At 39.9% G+C, this 16,569-nt stretch overlaps 1 protein-coding gene and 1 non-coding gene across 2 annotated transcripts in view; both read right to left on the bottom strand.

Annotated features, from left to right (window-relative positions):
• The window catches only part of GADL1 (GAD like acidic amino acid decarboxylase 1), a 146,871-nt gene that overhangs the window by 61,141 nt on the left and 69,161 nt on the right, over positions 1 to 16,569 (bottom strand). The window contains exon 13 of the mRNA XM_027088309.1: positions 8,172 to 8,261. Coding sequence (XP_026944110.1) covers positions 8,172 to 8,261 — 90 coding nt within the window. The remainder of the gene's footprint in view (positions 1 to 8,171; positions 8,262 to 16,569) is intronic.
• On the bottom strand, positions 16,248 to 16,354 carry LOC113610349 (U6 spliceosomal RNA). Its single transcript, XR_003429056.1, has one exon. It is a non-coding gene; the product is annotated as a U6 spliceosomal RNA (small nuclear RNA).

The following is a 16,569-nucleotide window of genomic DNA, read 5'->3' on the forward strand; positions in this document are numbered from 1 at the left end:
TTCCATCTGACAAAAAGGGCTTTAAAACTCAAACTATATATATCCTCATTCAAATTTATAAGGAAACCATCAGACCTCAAAATACAAACATGTAAGATAAGAAAAAACAATGGGTACACAGAGAAGCACCATCAGTAAAGAAAAAAATAGAAAATGGTTCAAACCACCAACAACTAATACAATAAAAGCAAAACAAACTTAAGATAGTATTTTTTCCCCTTTCTAAATAAATTTCCCCCCAAGCAGGCAACACCCAGTGTTGCCGCAGTTAGATGGAAGGCTGTGTACTGGTTGCTTACTGGTGGAATGCAACCTTCTTAAAAATCAGTATCCCAATACACAGCCAGAGTCAGGCTCCAAACCACAATGATTTCTATAATCAGCAATTACATACCGAGCACTTTATCTTCTGGAAATAATAAAAGCAAAAGTGGATTGGGGATGGAGATGGTCATTTGTTACTGCTCACAAAGGGGAAATGTTGGAAACAACCCGAACACCCCAAATTATGGGAATGGTTTTATAAACTATGACACAGACTATTATTCAGGGTGAGACACTTTAAGCTATTATTTTCATAAGTTTAGTCCAAAGGGATGGAGAAAGAGACAGGGATGTATCTTGAGGGGACAACAGTATTAAGAGAAAAATCATAAAATTATTTCCTTTAAGGTTGTCAGAGCCTGGATGTGTTTATCATTGGAGGGGAGCAATATATTAGAGAAAAAAGAAGAAGGAAAATGTGAGAAGGAGTGAGAGAGAGAAGTAAGGAGAAGAGAGGGTGGGAGGGCAGAGAAGGAGAGGGAAGTGAGTGGTAAGATTGCAGGTGGGATGAAGTCTAGACAGCACACGCAAAGGTAAGCACAGAGGAGTTTGCCGTGGAAACGAGGAGTGAAGACGAAGGAAGAGCAACAAGAAACACGTTTGAAGTGAAGACACACAGGTCAATTTTATCCTTTGAGAATTCCTCACTCAGGTGAGCTGCTCTTGGTTTGGCAGAATCCAGAAGCCCTGAACCCAGTGATGCTGTAATTCTGTAACATTTTATAACCGCATTTATTCAGTCAGCATTTAGTGTCACTTCCCAGCAAGGAAAGGAAAAATGAGCAAAAGTGCCACCAGGGGGCAGGTTTGGTACTGGCAAAGGGACTTCAAAGACAGCATGCAAAAAAATATATATATATTTTTTCTTTCAGCACAGGATCCATTCTTTGTTTTGCAACAATAAATATTGCATCAAGTCCAGAGAAATTCCTTAATGGATATGAATTTCGCTCAGGTGTGCAAGAAATGTCACAGTACTTTATATCCTTTAAATAAAATTAAACCAACCTCAAGCCGCTATCCTACTAGGTCAGGTTAAAAGTCAATTTCAGTCATTATTATGGCTCCCACAGCCTCATTGGGTCCTGCAGAGGTTCTTGGGGGTCTCATCCAGGGCTAACATTTAGGTCATTGGTTCAATATGTGAAATGCTTATGGTCTGAACCAAGATGATCCCTTGATAGTCTGTAACTTGTTAGGAATGGGCAGACATTCCATCACCTGGAACACACACACACAAACACACACGCACGCGCGCACACACACACACACCTCCTTAGGGCACTCAGAGAAGAGAAGCTGGGATTCATCCTTATCTTTAGAGCTCTTGTCTCCAGCACGCCCCTTTCTGCTCCTCTCTCCTGTGCCTGCCTCTCCGCCTCCATACTCCTCGCCTTCCTCTATGAGTTTCATCTCTGGCCAGCTGAGGCTTTCAGAAAATCTAGGAAGACAGATGTCTTCAAGGCTACAGAAGCCTCAAGAGAAGCATGGAGCCCAGAGGCCAGGTCCAGTGCTCAGTACAGGGAAAGGAGAAAACACAAGAACAGCAAACACCCGTATATCCTAATTGTATTGCCGCACTGACCACAAGACCACAGTTCTTAAAACCCCATTTACAAGTCTGACAGCATGCAACAGTGAGTTTTCTTTTTCTGGTAGATGACACAGAACTTGGACATCTCTCAAAGTTGATGGCGGGCCGGGACTGGCCATCAGATTAGCTGCCCTGGGGGAACAAAGACAAACACCCTCATCTCAAGGAGCTTCTGGTGACACATAAAGAGAAACAGGTGATAGGGCATTAATGGATTTAGGTAAGAGTTGCAAACTAAAAGCCTGAAGGCCAGAACCCGTCAACCTTAGTAATTTTTCACTTGCCAACATTTAAAACATTAAAAGCAAAGGACGGTTTACATAAATTTCTATAAATCTAGCATCTCTTTAAAAATAAGAAGACCTGGCAACCCAGACCTGCATTTCCACATGGCAGCCATCATTGGGAGCTGAGTAGAGGCTGCCCCCTTTAGCTGGGGCCACTGCTTTCCAGTTGTCCACAGTCCCCACCACTCCCTATTGTGTTATGCCCCGTCTACTTCCCTCATGTATGCTACTGGCCTAGCTTCTATAGGTTTTGAGTCTGTAACTCCTGACTGAGTGAACTAAATAAAATTATACTCAGGGTACAGTGGTAAGTGTTCCATGAAACTGATTAAGCTTCTGCATTTCTTCAATTCGCACTCTGATAGATCTGGAAATTCAGAATTATTTCAGATGGGCCTGAAGATTTGAGCAGAGACTGAAGAAACTGTTGTACTTAAGTGATTAACTTGGTTCTTATGCAAATGTTACAGACAAGGCCAGCCATACTCCTGGCATCAAGTAGACTTGTTGCTTGTGTACTAAAGAGTAAACCCAAGGCACAAAAAGATACTTGTGAAATGCAGCTTTAGCTATGTTCTTTGGCCTCATTTCCCATTACTGCTATCTTGAGTGCCCCATGGAGTGTGCGCTGGTGTGAGTGAGCTACAGGAAGCCACACCCATGGACATTCCTCTCAGACCCAGTCCTGTCCTGACCTCAGGTCCAGGACAGTTCAGCCCCAGCCTGCAGAGACACCCAGCTTCATTTTGCTCAATTTTAACTTTCAATAGATCATTCCAAGTTTAGAACTTCTTGCACAGTCAATAAACTTAGGGGAGAAAAATAAAGGAAAGAAAAAATAACTCTTTGTTGAGGACATCTGGACTTGTCTGGCTTCCCTGGGGATTCAAGTAACTATCCATGGAAATTCCTCTCTATGTGTCTGAAAATAATGTTTAAAAGACTAAAAGGCAACATATGAAATAAATTAACAACACCAATTTGGCAAATGTATTCTACATGTTGAAAGGTGTTGTTGAATACAAAGGTCAACTCATGTGAACTTCCCCATGGTACACGCATATCCAACAAGGATGCTGTTGGAATCTTAATGCTTGAAATTTTATTGATCCAATGGAGTAGAGCTATTTAGAAAGCTCTACTTTCTAAAGTAGTAAACAACTGGGGAAGAGAGATGGGCATAAAAGCTATAAGACAGAGTATCCCATGTCCTTCAACAGAAGGGACACCCAGCTTCCCCAGCTGATTTCTGAAGAAGGCCAGACACACAGGACTTACTTAAGAAGCTCCTTGACCCTTAATGACACAGAAGAAACTGATTACAGCTAGTAGAATATCTGACAGATTGTAGAAAATAACATCTCTCCCTGAGAGAATAGTTAAAAGAACAGCATTTTATCTCAGGTCTTAATAATTTGGGGAAAGAGAATATAGTATCTGCAAGAAATAGTACCTTAAGTATTTAGTACATTAAGCATTTTCAAAATCGACATCCCAGCCATCATCAGAAGGAGAGAGTCTCAAGTCACACTCAGAAATATTTTATTTTAAGATACTTCTATATTACATTCTCCTTAAATATAATTTTTTTAAAGTAGAGCTTTAAAATGAGGGATATCCACTAGCAAACAGGATTTTTGAAGACGTTATAATTTCTATATTACAGGGTTAAAAAAGAAACTCATCTTTGAAAATTAAAAAAACAAAACAAAACACTGTCACACCTTTAAAGAAACGGGGTTTTTTTTCACAATCCAAAAATGAGTGCTTGCTAAGCAAATGTTACAGATGATGAGGGAAAGAAAATCAGAATCAAAGTCCTCAAAATACATAGAAGACCTCAAAATGTGTATGGACTCATATGCACTCATGTGAACACACATGCACATACACACACACAGCGGAAACAAGTGAAGCACAGCCAGGGGCACTGAGGCCCTCCCTGATCCAAACCCAGAAAGTGGGCATCCTTGAAAGCACACAACCCTACCCAGTCTACGCTGTCTCATCTTCAAGTGCTGTTCATCAGAAACCCGCCAGGGAGAACACTAGATTCTCTCCAAAGATATTTGGAATACCATATCAAGTTATATCACCAAATAAGCAAAACAACAAACCCATCTAGTAGTTTCTAAAAGATTTATTCTTTGCCTACTGTCGAGGAGAAATGAGCCTATTATAAATGTCTAACATTAGTCACAAATCTGCAGGCCAGTGAATGAAAAAAAAAGTTGAAATGACCATGCTTAAGTACAAAGAGACACCTTGGTAATTACTTTTAAGAATGTAAATTATGTTGGTGGAATGCAGGACTGTTTATGAAATGTCGACAAAAGAGGAAATCTTCTGCATCAGAACATTGAGTAATGATGAAATAAAACAAACTGATGAAATTTTAAATTACATTCTCTGGGTCTTATGCTTTCAGCTTTATCTTTGCCCTCTCTCCCTGACTCCCTCGCCCTTCATACCTGATCACCAAGGGAGAAGAAACAAATATACATAATCTTATTTGGGGCAGCCACCTTAGCGAGTGAAGTCTGCCTCGACCACAGAGCAGGCAGCTTTCAGGAAGCCCTGGGAAGCCTGCTGAAGTTCTCACTGTGGACCCCAGGGGCAACGTCTCTGAACTTGAAATCAGTGCAGATAGTGTAGGTGTTTCAGTAAGGAGATAAGGAGAGAGAAAAAGAGAAGTAGGAAGGGAAGACAAATTATATACTATGTCTGGGAGCAAGTCATGAGAGAAATTAGTTTGCAAACTAATTGATTTGACTATGGTATAAACATGGTCTCCAAACAAGACAATCCCTTTGGTATAAGAAGAAAAGATTAGAGCATCTCTGAATAATTAAATATTTTAAATCCATCCTTAAAAAAACTTATTTTGTGCATTTTTAAAATTATGTCACTAACATCACCCCATTCCTATTATTGGCATCAGCAACATCGCCTACTTCTAAGAGTCTGCGTTTGAAGATGGCTCACATTCACAGTGATTCTAAGAGGATGTGTGAGCATCTTATCACTTCCTTGTGTCTTCTAATATTGTCATGCCAAACGTTTATGTAATGAAATACATATCTTTATTATAAAGATTATTTTTCCTTCATATGACATGTAAGGCCTTCTATTGCCTTTTACAAAATTCCGTGTAGGTAGGTCCTATTTTCTATTGGTTTCATCTTAGGAGAATAAAGAGAACATTTAACAGCATTTATTATAAACAGTGGTCATTGGTCGATTGGGTTGAAAGCTGCGAGTGTAATTTGGAGGCTTCCAGCAGGAAAATGACAAGATAAAACAGGGCTGCAGGTACGACTGTGCGGAGAGGAAGGAAAATAAACAGGAGGCAGAGACCAGAAAAGAAGCGAGTACAACCTGGGCAGGGAACTAATGAAGACCCAGAATGCTGCAATGCCTGAAAAAACCAAAAAGAAGAACTTTCATGGAGGACATTTTAAAAAAAGGAGTTGCTGGAACTCGGTGGTTGAACACAGTGTCAGAGAGGGGCTGTCACAGCATCAGTAGACAGCAGAGTGACTGTGTTCTCAAAAACAGTCTCACGTGTGTGCGCGCACACATATATACAAACACACACACAAACACACACACACACACACACACACACCCAAACTCCAGGTTCTTTATGAAATAATCCCGCTCCCCTCCTGCTGCCAAAGGGAAGACTTATCACACCACTGATTCTGAAATCTGACAGCTCCGCCTGACATGAGTCTGAATTGGAGGGGCGAAGCCTTATTCGGTTTATTTATTTGTTTGTGATTCTCCATCCAAGATAAATCCTAAAACAAATTTCAAGTGTGCTTTAAGTACACTCCAGGTTATAAATCATATACTTGCATTCTTATACTACAGTAAGCATGAAACCACATAGATCAACAACAGATATATATGCCTCCCTTCCTTGCCAAATTCATGCACACACACCCATGCCAAGAGAGAGGATAAAAGGAAACTAAGACAGAACCAATGATGATTCATCTGCAGCATACATGTTTAGGAATCAGAAGCAACCAGAACAATTAAAATAATATGATATTAGACTGGGCAAGGGCCCCATGGTTCACTTTTCCATGGCAGAAAAGTGTTTCCAAAATGAAGGGATGGAGAATCATGTATGTCAATCATGAGAGAACTGATGCTGGAGAATACTGGGGAGAGAAGAGACTGTCCTGATTCATATTTGATCTCCAGTTAAGATTAAAAGTGTATTATATGCTGATTTATCTGATTTTAGCTTATATACCCATCCTCAATTTCAAATTTTCTGAGACTAGATAATGTAAATATTTCTTTAAACAATGGAAGAGTGAGTCCATAGTATCCCCAAACATAAAGAGACTATTTACTTATCCTGATCCGTGTCCATGCAACAGTATTGAGTCCATAAAACACAAATATCACCTCCTCGGTTGCTTTTCTTAACAATCAGAAAGTGAGAAGGATGGCAGCCATATCCTTCTCAACATCACCAAACAATGCCTGATGCATTCCATCAAAGTGCAAAATGTCCCTGGAAACATCACCATTAAATTCTCACGTCGTTTCTTTTTGAGTCACTTACCATCTGAAATGTATTCTTTAGCACTTTCTCATTTACATTGTGTGACAAAAAGACAAACCAGATCCAAGGACCATGCTAACTGCCTGATATGGCCAATGGAGTGTTTGTCTAGGCAAAGGCACAGGTAACTCTGTCCATCTCTCCCCATCTCTGCTGCCTGACCTCAGGTTTAACAAGAGGTAAGACATTTATATATTGAGTATGTATTGTGCTACCTTGAAGGAGGCTAAATGAGCCATGAATAAACAGAAACTGGCCTAAGGCTAAAGAAGATGCTGCAGGTGAGGATCCAGGTGGCTATGACTTAAAGGCCATGGTCTTCCCACCTCTACCTAACTAGGCACAAATTCCAAGCACCTGTCATGGAAGATGAGGCCTCCGTGCGCTCCCGTGCCTGCTGCTCTTGTCCTACTCCTAGCACTGTCCCCTGCCCCACTGTGGTCTTCGATCACACCCTCCCCTCTTAGCCTCTGGGCCATGATGTTGTGATTCTTCCTGGAACCCACTTCTTCACAGTTGTCACCGACTCACACCTACTTATTGTCCAAGACTCCAATCTAGTGTCACACTTTGGTGTAGATATCCTTTCTCTCTGCCTTTACAGGGTTTCTCTTCATCTAGGCACCTACTAGTTACCTGGTGATGATCTCTTTACTCATTTGTCTCCTAGAATATGAGTTTCCCAGGGCAGGGACCAAGTCTCTTTGATGTTTATATCTCCAGTGCCTGGCACAGTGAGTGCTAAATGTCTGTCCCTTGCATGACTGGCAAGTTTTTCCTTTTCTTCTAGAGGGCAAGGAGAAGGGCTATCACCTATCAAAGCTGTTAAAACTATCATTGATTTCCACACTGAGGGTAAGGAGGGGTTTGCAAGTCACATTTAGTTCAATGATCAATTGAAATTCATTGCTGACATTTCTTTTCTTTTTTATCACATAAGCCCCTTGGTGGAAAGAAGAGAAAGTCTCACACTCACAAAGGGTACCAGATTTAGACTTTAACATTATCTGCTAGTGAAGTGATGCAAGCAGTCACAGACATGCACCAGCAGAGTTTAAGGAAGAAGCCATTCATCATACGACATTAACCATTACCAGATCATGTGCTCTGAAGTGCACTGTGAATTAGAACTTCTGATAAATTCTACCACTCTCTTGCAAACAGCACAATTATTTTGAATATGTGTGTGTCAAGTATCTTGATTTATTTTAACAAATGCTCACAACTGTTTGGCATGTCATTAACTTTTAATATACTAAGAACAACCTCTCTAGATCCTCAAGAAGTTCTTGCAGGTACCAAATCATTTATAGGATCAATAGACAATGGGCATTGAATCTATTTCATCCAAAGGAAAAAATGCAATATGCTTATCACTCACCAAATGAAGTTTTGCCCAGAATTCAGGTCCTTCCTCCATCTCTCTGAGGCTCGGTGGAATGTACCAAAAGCAAACATTGGCATATTCAGGCTGAAGATGAAGAAAGTTTGAAAGTTTTTAATTAATCTTAGAATGCAATTCAACTCTTAGCTAGTTTCTTTGAGTCATCATGTGTGTCTTACGTTGATAACATCAGAATCTGATAGATTAGACATCCGTTCAGCCTTACTTTTGATAACCGCTTATTGAGAAATTTTCTTCTCAGTTGGGTGCAGCCAGAGAGTGCTCTCCCCTCTGGGTAAGGAATGTGCACAAGATCAAAAATAAACATAATGAAGTTTGAAGCTAACTCATCCCAGCTCTAACTAACCATTAGTTAGCATCTGATACATATATACCTAGAGATACCGTGGTTCATCCCTCTTCAACCCTAATCCTTAAGTTATATCTCACACCACCATATCGTTCCAATAATTTCTTCTCTACTTAAGGTGGCCAAAGTTGTCTTCTATTACCTGCTACACTTGACAAATACAAAATCCCCAATTACCTGTGAGTCGGTAACATATGATGTACTTGGGCTCCACTTAACCAGCCCTGCTGTGACCCTGGCCAATACAGCATCAGAAGGAAAAAAAAGGCCATCAGTTTGACTACTGGCTCTCAAGTATCAGTATCAGGAAAGGTGTGAGTCTGCTAGATGGCTTGCTCAAAATGAAGACTCTCAGCACCTGGGCTCAGAACACCCAGACCTGAATAAGTCCATCATAGAAATGGCTGAAGAACTGGGTCATGCTGGGTCATGCCCACCCACTCAGCACCTTCCTCATCTGATTTTTCATGCTGACAGTTTTTGAAATGACTGCCATTTTCCCACCACAAACAGTTTGTAGGTAATACCTGGTGTTATAATAGTTCTCAATAACCAAGTTATGCTCCATTGTCAGTATAAAGTTTCAAAGTATTTCACAGAGAAGAAACAGCTATCACCTCACATCTTAAAATCAAAACTGGTACTATAAAGAGTTTTGATTTTAGTGGATTTTAAATTACAACTGATAGCCCAAAACATTCAAGCTCAACAAGGTAAGCTCTTGATCTGATCATCCCTTCACATTTGAAGTTTGTAACAGGCTTATTGAATTTGACTAAAAGAAAGAAAAGGAGCTACAGAAAGAACAAACAAACAGATGAGGAACCAAGATGGTGGACCAGAAGGATGTGCTCTCACTCCCTCTTGTGAAAACACCAGAATCACAACTAGCTGCTGGACAATCATCGACAGGAAGACACTGGAACTCACCAAAAAAGATACCCCACATCCAAAGACAAAGGAGAAGCCACAGTGAGACGGTAGGAGGGGTGCAATCACAGTACAATCAAATCCCATAACTGCTGGGTGGGTGGGTGACTCACAGACTAGAGAACACTTATACCACAGAAGTCCACCAACTGGAGTGAAGGTTCTGAGCCCCACGTCAGGCTTCCCAACCTGGGGGTCCGGCAACAGGAGGAGGAATTCCTAGAGAATTAGACTTTAAAGCTAAGTGGGATTTGATTGCAGGACTTCGACAGGACGGGGGAAAACAGAGACTCCACTCTTGGAGGGCACACACAAAGTAGTGTGCACATTGGGACCCAGGGGAAGGAGCAGTGACTCCATAGGAGACTGAACCAGACCTACCTGCTAGTGTTGGAGGGTCTCCTGCAGAGGCGGGCAGTGGATGTGGTTCACCGTAGGGACAAGGACACTGGCAGCAGAAGTTCTGGGAAGTACTCCTTGGCGTGAGCCCTCCCAGGGTCTGTCATTAGCCCCACCAAAGAGCCCAGGTAGGCTCCCGCGTTGGGTTGCCTCAGGTCAAACAACCAACAGGGAGGGAACTCAGCCCCACCCACCAGCAGTCAAGCAGATTAAAGTTTTACTCAGCTCTGCCCACCTGGAGCAACACCCAGCTCTACCCACCACCAGTCCCTCCCATCAGGAAACTTACACAAGCCTATTAGGTAGCCTTATCCACCAGAGGGCAGACAGCAGAAGCAAGAACTACAATCCTGCAGCCCGCAGAACAAAAACCACATTCACAGAAAGATAGACAAGATGAAAGGGCAGAGGGCTATGTACCAGATGAAGGAACAAGAAAAAACCCCCAAAAAACAACTAAATGAAGTGGATATAGGCAACCTTCCAGAAAAAGAATTCAGAAAAATGATAGTGAAGGTGATCCAGGACCTCGGAAAACGAATGGAGGCAAAGATCGAGAAGATGCAAGAAATGTTTAACAAAGATCTAGAAGAATTAAAGAACAAACAAACAGAGATGAACCATACAATAACCGAAATGAAACTACACTAGAAGGAATCAGTAGCAGAATAACTGAGGCAGAAGAACGGATAAGTGACCTGGAACACAGAATGGTGGAATTCACTGCCACGGAACAGAATAAGGAAAAAAGAATGAAAAGAAATGAAGACACCCTAAGAGACATCTGCGACAACCTTAAATGCAACAACATTCGCTTTATAGGGGTCCCAGAGGAGAAGAGAGAAAGGACCCGAGAAAATATTTGAAGAGATTATAGTCGAAAACTTCCCTAACATGGGAAAGGAAATAGCCACCCAAGTCCAGGAAGCACAGCGAGTCCCATACAGGACAAACCCAAGGAAAAACATGCTGAGACACATAGTAATCAAATTGGCAAAAATTAAAGAAAAAGAAAAATTCTTCAAAGCAGCAAGGGAAAAAGGACAAATAACATACAAGGGAACTCCCATAAGGTTAACAGCTGGTTTCTCAGCAGAAAACCTACAAGCCACAAGGGAGTGGCATGATATACTTAAAGTGATGAAAGGGAAGAACCTACAACCAAGATAACTCTACCCAGCAAGGATCTCATTCAGATTTGATGGAGAAATCAAAAGCTTTACTGACAAGCAAAAGCTAAAAGAATTCAGCACCACCAAACCACCTCTACAACAAATGCTAAAGGAACTTCTCTAAGTGGGAAACACAAGAGAAGAAAAGGACCTACAAAAACAAACCCAAAACAATTAAGAAAATGGTCATAGGAACATACATATTGATAATTACCTTAAACGTGAATGGATTAAATGCTCCAACCAAAGGATGCGGGCTTGCTGAATGGATACAAAAACAAGACCCATAAATATGCCATCTACAAGAGACCCACCTCAGACCTAGGGACACATACACACTGAAAGTGAGGGGATGGAAAAAGATATTCCATGCAAATGGGAATCAAAAGAAAGTTGGAGTAGCAATACTCATATCAGATTAAACAGACTTTAAAGAATGTTACAAGAGACAAGGAAAGACACTACATAATGATCAAGGGATCAATCCAAGAAGAACATATAACAATTATAAATATATATGCACCCAACATAGGAACACCTCAATACATAAGGCAACTGCTAACAGCTCTAAAAGAGGTAATCGACAGTAACATAATAATAGTGGGGGACTTTAACACCTCACTTACACCAATGGACAGATGATCCAAAATGAAAATAAATAAGGGAACAGAAACTTTAAATGACACAATAGACATGAGAGATTTAATTGATATTTATAGGGCATTCCATCCAAAAACAGCAGATTACCCTTTCTTCTCAAGTGCACAAGGAACATTCTCCAGGATACATCACATCTTGGGTCACAAACCAAGCCTCAGTCAATTTAAGAAAATTGCAATCATATCAAGCGTCTTTCCTGACCACAACGCTATGAGATTAGAAATGAATTACTGGGAAAAAAATGTAAAAAACACAAACACGTGGAGGCTAAACAATACGTTACTAAATAACCAAGAGATCACTGATGAAATCAATGAGGAACTCAAAAAATACCTAGAGACAAATGACAATGAAAACACGACTATCCAAAACCTATGGGATGCAGCAAAAGCAGTACTAAGAGGGAAGTTTATAGCTATGCAAGCCTACCTCAAAATACAAGAAAAATCTCAAATAAATAATCTAAGCTTACACCTAAAGGAACTAGAGAAAGAAGAAAAAACAAAACCCAAAGTGAGCAGAATGAAAGAAATCATCAAGATGAGAGCAGAAATAAATGAATCAGAAACAAAGAAAACAATAGCAAAGATCAATAAAACTAAAAGCTGGTTCTTTCAGAAGATAAACAAAATTGATAAACCATTAGCCAAACTCATCAAGAAAAAGAGGGAGAGGACTCAAATCAATAAAATTAGAAATGAAAAAGGAGAAGTTACAACAGACACTGCAGAAATACAAAGCATCCTAAGAGACTACTACAAGCAATTCTATGCCAATAAAATGGACAACCTGGAAGAAATGGACAAATTCATAGAAGGGTATAACCTTCCAAGACTGAACCAGGAAGAAATGGAAAATATGAACACACCAATCAAAAGTAATGAAATTGAAAACATGATTAAAAATCTTCCAACAAACAGAAGTCCAGGACCAGATGGCTTCACAGGTGAATTCTATCAAACATTTAGAGAAGAGCTAACACCCATCCTTCTCAAACTCTTCCAAAAAACTGCAGAGGAAGGAACACTCCCAAACTCATTCTGTGAGGCCACCATCACCCTGATACCAAAATCAGACAAAGATATTACAAAAAACGAAAATTACAGACCAATATCACTGATGAATATAGATGCAAAAATCCTCAACAAAATACTAGCAAAGAGAATCCAACAACAAATTAAAAGGATCACACACCATGACCAAGTGGGATTTATCCCAGGGATGCAAGGATTCTTCAATATATGCAAATCAATCAATGTGATACACCATATTAACAAATTGAATAAAAAACATATGATCATCTCATTAGATGCAGAAAAAGCTTTTGACAAAATTCAACACCCAGTTATGATAAAAACTCTACAGAAAATGGGCATAGAGGAAACATACTTCAACATAATAAAGGTCATACATGACAAACCCATTGCAAACATCATTCTCAATCGTGAAAAACTGAAAGCATTTCCTCTAAGATCAGGAACAAGACAAGGATGTCCACTCTCTCCACTACTATTCAATATAGTTTTGGAAGTCCTAGCTACAGCAATCAGAGAAGAAAAAGAAATAAAAGGAATCCAAATCGGAAAAGAAGAAGTGAAACTGTCATTGTTTGAAGATGACATGATACTACACATAGAGAATCCTAAAGATGCCACCAGAAAACTACTAGAGCTAATCAATGATTTTGGTAAAGTAGCAGGATACAAAATTAATGCACAGAAATCTCTTGCATTCCTATACACGAATGATGAAAAATCTGAAAGAGAAATTAAGGAAACACTCCCATTTACCAATGCAACAAAAAGAATAAAATACCTAGGAATAAACCTACCTAGGGAGACAAACGACCTGTATGCAGAAAACTATAAGACACTGAGAAAGAAATTAAAGATGATACCAATAAATGGAGAGATATACCATGTTCTTGGATTGGAAGAATGAATATTGTGAAAATGACTATACTACCCAAAGCAATCTACAGATTCAATGCAATGCCTATCAAATTACCAGTGGCATTTTTTACAGAACTAGAATAAAAAATCTTAAAATTTGTAGGGAAACACAAAAGATTCCAAATAGTCAAAGCAATCTTGAGGGAAAAAAGTGGAGCTGGAGGAATCAGACTCCCTGACTTCAGACTATACTACAAAGCTACAGTAATCTAGACAATATGGTACTGGTACAATAACAAGAATATAGATCAATGGAACAGGACAGAAAGCCCAGCGATAAACCCACGCACCTATGGTCAGGTAATCTATGACAAAGGAGGCAAGGATATACAGTGGAGAAAGACAGTCTCTTCAATAAGTGGTGCTGGGAAAACTGGACAACTACATGTAAAAGAATGAAATTAGAACACTCTCTAACACCATACACAAAAATAAACTCAAAATGGATTAAAGACCTAAATGTAAGGCCAGAAGCTATAAAACTCTCAGAGGAAAACGTAGGAAGAACACTCTTTGACATAAATCACAGCAAGATCTTTTTTGACCCACCTCCTAGAGCAATGGAAATAAAAACAAAAATAACCAATTGGGACCTAAGGAAACTTAAAACCTTTTGCACAGCAACGGAAACTAGAAACAAAACGAAAAGGCAACCTTCAGAATGGGAGGAAATATTTGCAAACGAATCAACAGATAAAGGATTAATCTCCAAAATATATAAACAGCTCAAGCAGCTCAATATTAAAAAAACAAACAACCCAGTCAAAAAATGGGCAGAAGACCTAAATAGACATTTCTCCAAAGAAGATATATAGATGGTCAAGAGGCAAATGAAAAGCTGCTCAACATCACTAATTACTAGATAATGTAAATCAAAACTACAATGTGGTATCACCTCACACTGGTTAGAATAGCATCATCAGAAAGTCTACAAACAACAAATGCTAGAGAGGGTATGGAGAAAAGAGAATTCTCTTGCATTGTTGGTGGGAATGTAAATTGATACAGCCACTATGGAGAACATTATGGAGGTTCCTTAAGAAACGAAAAATAGAACTACCATAAGACCCAGCAATCCCACTACTGGGCATATACCCTGAGAAAACCATAATTCAAAAAGACACATGCACCCCAATGTTCACTGCAACACTATTTACAATAGCCAGGTCATGGAAGCAACCTAAATGCCCATCAACAAACAAATGGATAAAGAAGATGTGGTACAAATATACAATGGAATATTATTCAGCCATAAAAAGGAACGAAACTGGGTCATTTGTAGAGACATGGATGGACCTAGAGACTGTTATACAGAGTGAAGTAAGTCAGAAAGAGAAAAACAAATATCGTATATTAACACATATATGTGGAACCTAGAAAAATGGTACAGATGAACCGGATGGCAAGGCAGAAATAGAGACACAGATGTAGAGAACAAACGTATGGACACCAAGGGGGGAAGGTGGGGTGTGGTGGTGGTGGTGTGATGAATTGGGAGATTGGGATTGACATGTATACACTGATGTGTATAAGATAGATAACTAATATTGAACATGGGAAAAATAAAGAAATGATTAAAAAAATAAAAAAACAAATAAGGTACTTTGTAATTCAAGTCAATTCCATAAACATTTATCATGAAACTACAATAGTCTTTACAGATCTACAGAATTTATACTTGGTTTTCTAATTTATGATTAATTTGGTTTCTCTAGAATAGAATGTCCTGGCCTTCAAATTGTTTAAAATGTGAATAAATCTTTTTGTGAATAAATAAAGTCACTATTGTTGATTAGAAAGTAGAAAAAACCAGTTATTATCTGTCACTAGATTCTAGGAATTTCCGTCTTTATATCAATGAAGATTTTTTTCCAGGTGCCGTTTATGTCAGTTATCAATTTATTGCTTCTCAGCTCCGAATCCACCCGTTCTTTATGTTCTCCAATAATGGAGGTGGACTCTATAAATATTTCTCCTTGCCATCTGGTCCAATCGGAGACTTTATCACCAGAGGGTGCTGGAGGGACATGGAGAAGGAAGAGGTGTCTCCTCCTGGTCACGTGCACTCATCTCATGGGGCTCCTGCAGTAGGAGGGGCTCTTTTCAGCAGTTTTGGTGACCAGCAGCAAGTGGCCCCTGACAGCTTCCCCCAGCACCACGCCCTGTGGCGGCTTCACAGCAGCCTGGTCACAGGAGGATGACCATAAATGGTTTTTCTTGCACACTCTCCTCCGGGGACTTCATAGGGAGGGCTGCCAGCGATGCACCTTGCCTTGGATGGCTTGAGTGAGTTCTAAAATATGGCAGTGCCCTGATATCAGTGTCCTCCAGCACTCCAGGAAGTGGACTCCTAGAGACCCCACCTGTGTGACACCTTGGGGGACTTCCCTGTCATCTTGGGAGCCACACTGCACCCTCTCCAACCTAGTCTGGATCTCAGCCCTGGGTGGGGGTGGCCTCTTGCTCAGTGCTCCATCTCCATTCTAGGAGTGATGTCTGTTCTTTACAGTATCTGCTATTTCTGTATTTTTTAGGGTCTCTTGCGAGGCAATCTCCCATGACTCCAATCAACTGTTAATAATTCTTTTTTTTAAATATGGAACTCTTCACAGATCTGCATGTCATCCTTGCACAGGGACCATCCTAATCTTTTCTGTATTGTTCTAATTTTAATATATGTGCTGCTAAAGCAAGCACGATAATTCTTTACATTGCACTTTCCCCCTTCAGATTACTGTGCAGTTTTTGTCTTTTTATTGGACCCTAATACATCATTAAATAAGCCATTCTTTTTCATTTGCATGGCAACATTATGAATCATTTTGTAATAGTTTCTATCTGCTACCAGATCTGCTCTATATATTATGTTAGGACCTAGTCCTTTTGAACCACCTTTTATATTTTCTTCCTTG

Source organism: Aethalodelphis obliquidens, unplaced genomic scaffold, assembly GCF_003676395.1.
Source record: "Aethalodelphis obliquidens isolate GAN/ISIS:26980383/991018 unplaced genomic scaffold, ASM367639v1 scaffold62, whole genome shotgun sequence".
Classification (NCBI taxonomy): Eukaryota; Metazoa; Chordata; class Mammalia; order Artiodactyla; family Delphinidae; genus Aethalodelphis; species Aethalodelphis obliquidens.